The sequence below is a fragment of the Augochlora pura genome, unplaced genomic scaffold (genome assembly GCF_028453695.1).
Source record: "Augochlora pura isolate Apur16 unplaced genomic scaffold, APUR_v2.2.1 APUR_unplaced_2787, whole genome shotgun sequence".
Lineage (NCBI taxonomy): Eukaryota > Metazoa > Arthropoda > Insecta > Hymenoptera > Halictidae > Augochlora > Augochlora pura.
The window spans coordinates 1-985 of record NW_027582974.1 but is presented as its reverse complement, the minus strand read 5'-3'; the positions used below and the strand labels follow the sequence as shown (position 1 = coordinate 985).

At 43.9% G+C, this 985-nt stretch overlaps 1 protein-coding gene across 1 annotated transcript; it reads left to right on the top strand.

Moving 5' to 3' along the window:
* The first annotated feature begins 350 nt into the window (after positions 1-350).
* Positions 351-955, top strand: LOC144477664 (UDP-glycosyltransferase UGT4-like). Its single transcript, XM_078195399.1, has one exon. The coding sequence runs from the start codon at positions 433-435 to the stop codon at positions 925-927; it is 495 nt and encodes a 164-aa protein (XP_078051525.1). The 5' UTR covers positions 351-432; the 3' UTR covers positions 928-955.
* The last annotated feature ends 30 nt before the right edge of the window (positions 956-985 follow it).

Sequence of the window (985 nt, the reverse complement as noted above, 5' to 3'; positions counted from 1 at the left end):
TAAAAATGTTGCAGGAACGTGTCATCGTATTACTCTAAACAATTACTTTTATAAATAAGATAACCATTTTTACATGTTTTAAAAATTTTCTCAAGTGGTACGTTTATGACAGTTCTCCTCCAAGTACTGTCATACTTCGGAAAGCAATCACGGAACTGTTAGTATTTTTAATAAAGCTTGCGTGCCCCCCCCCCCCTCTCCATGATAACATGTACGCTAAGATAGTAAGAACTGCAATAAAGCGCGCTCTACTTGACGATGAATTGCATCAATGTTCTACAATGTCTCAATGACTCGGCGTAACTTCTACAGATTCCACTACTGATACGGTTGCACCATAGACATCAACGTACATAAACCCACAGAGGCGTGCAACCAACGATTAGTATTTCCGCGACTAGCAGTGGCATTTGATCGTTCATTCTTCGCATTATGAGGTGCCATCTTTCGCCGGTCGTGCTTTTGGTGATCTGCTTGTATTGCATCAGCCTACAAGTGCAGGCAGCCAGGATCTTAGCCATTGTTGCGACACCATCTTACAGCCATCAGATACCATACCGAAAACTATGGCTCGAGCTGCACGAAAGAGGACACCAAATAGTGCTCGTGACATCGAATCCGATCCCGAACATGGACCAGAAGACGTTCCAACAGATCGACATCAGCACAGGGTACAAGAACATCAGGCAAATCGATTTTATGCAGCTTCGATTTAACAAGGTCACATGGCTTGATTTCGTGGAGGAGTATCTATTAGACATGACCAATGCTTTCGCGGTACATGTGCTAAACCATACGGATATGAAACCGATTTACGCACCTAACAGCGGCCGGAAGTTCGACGTTGTGATGACCGAATTGCTCGCCATTCCTGCCATGTACGCCTTCGCTCATAGGTTCGACGCGCCCTTGATAGGTATTTCTTGAAATTCGTTTTGAAGATATAGAAAGGAAACTTTGTAATGCGCGTGGATTCTGACGAAAC

Excerpts from the sequence above, each read along its gene's own strand:
- LOC144477664 (XM_078195399.1), top strand. The coding sequence starts at position 433 with ATGAGGTGCCATCTTTCGCCGGTCGTGCTTTTGGTGATCTGCTTGTAT.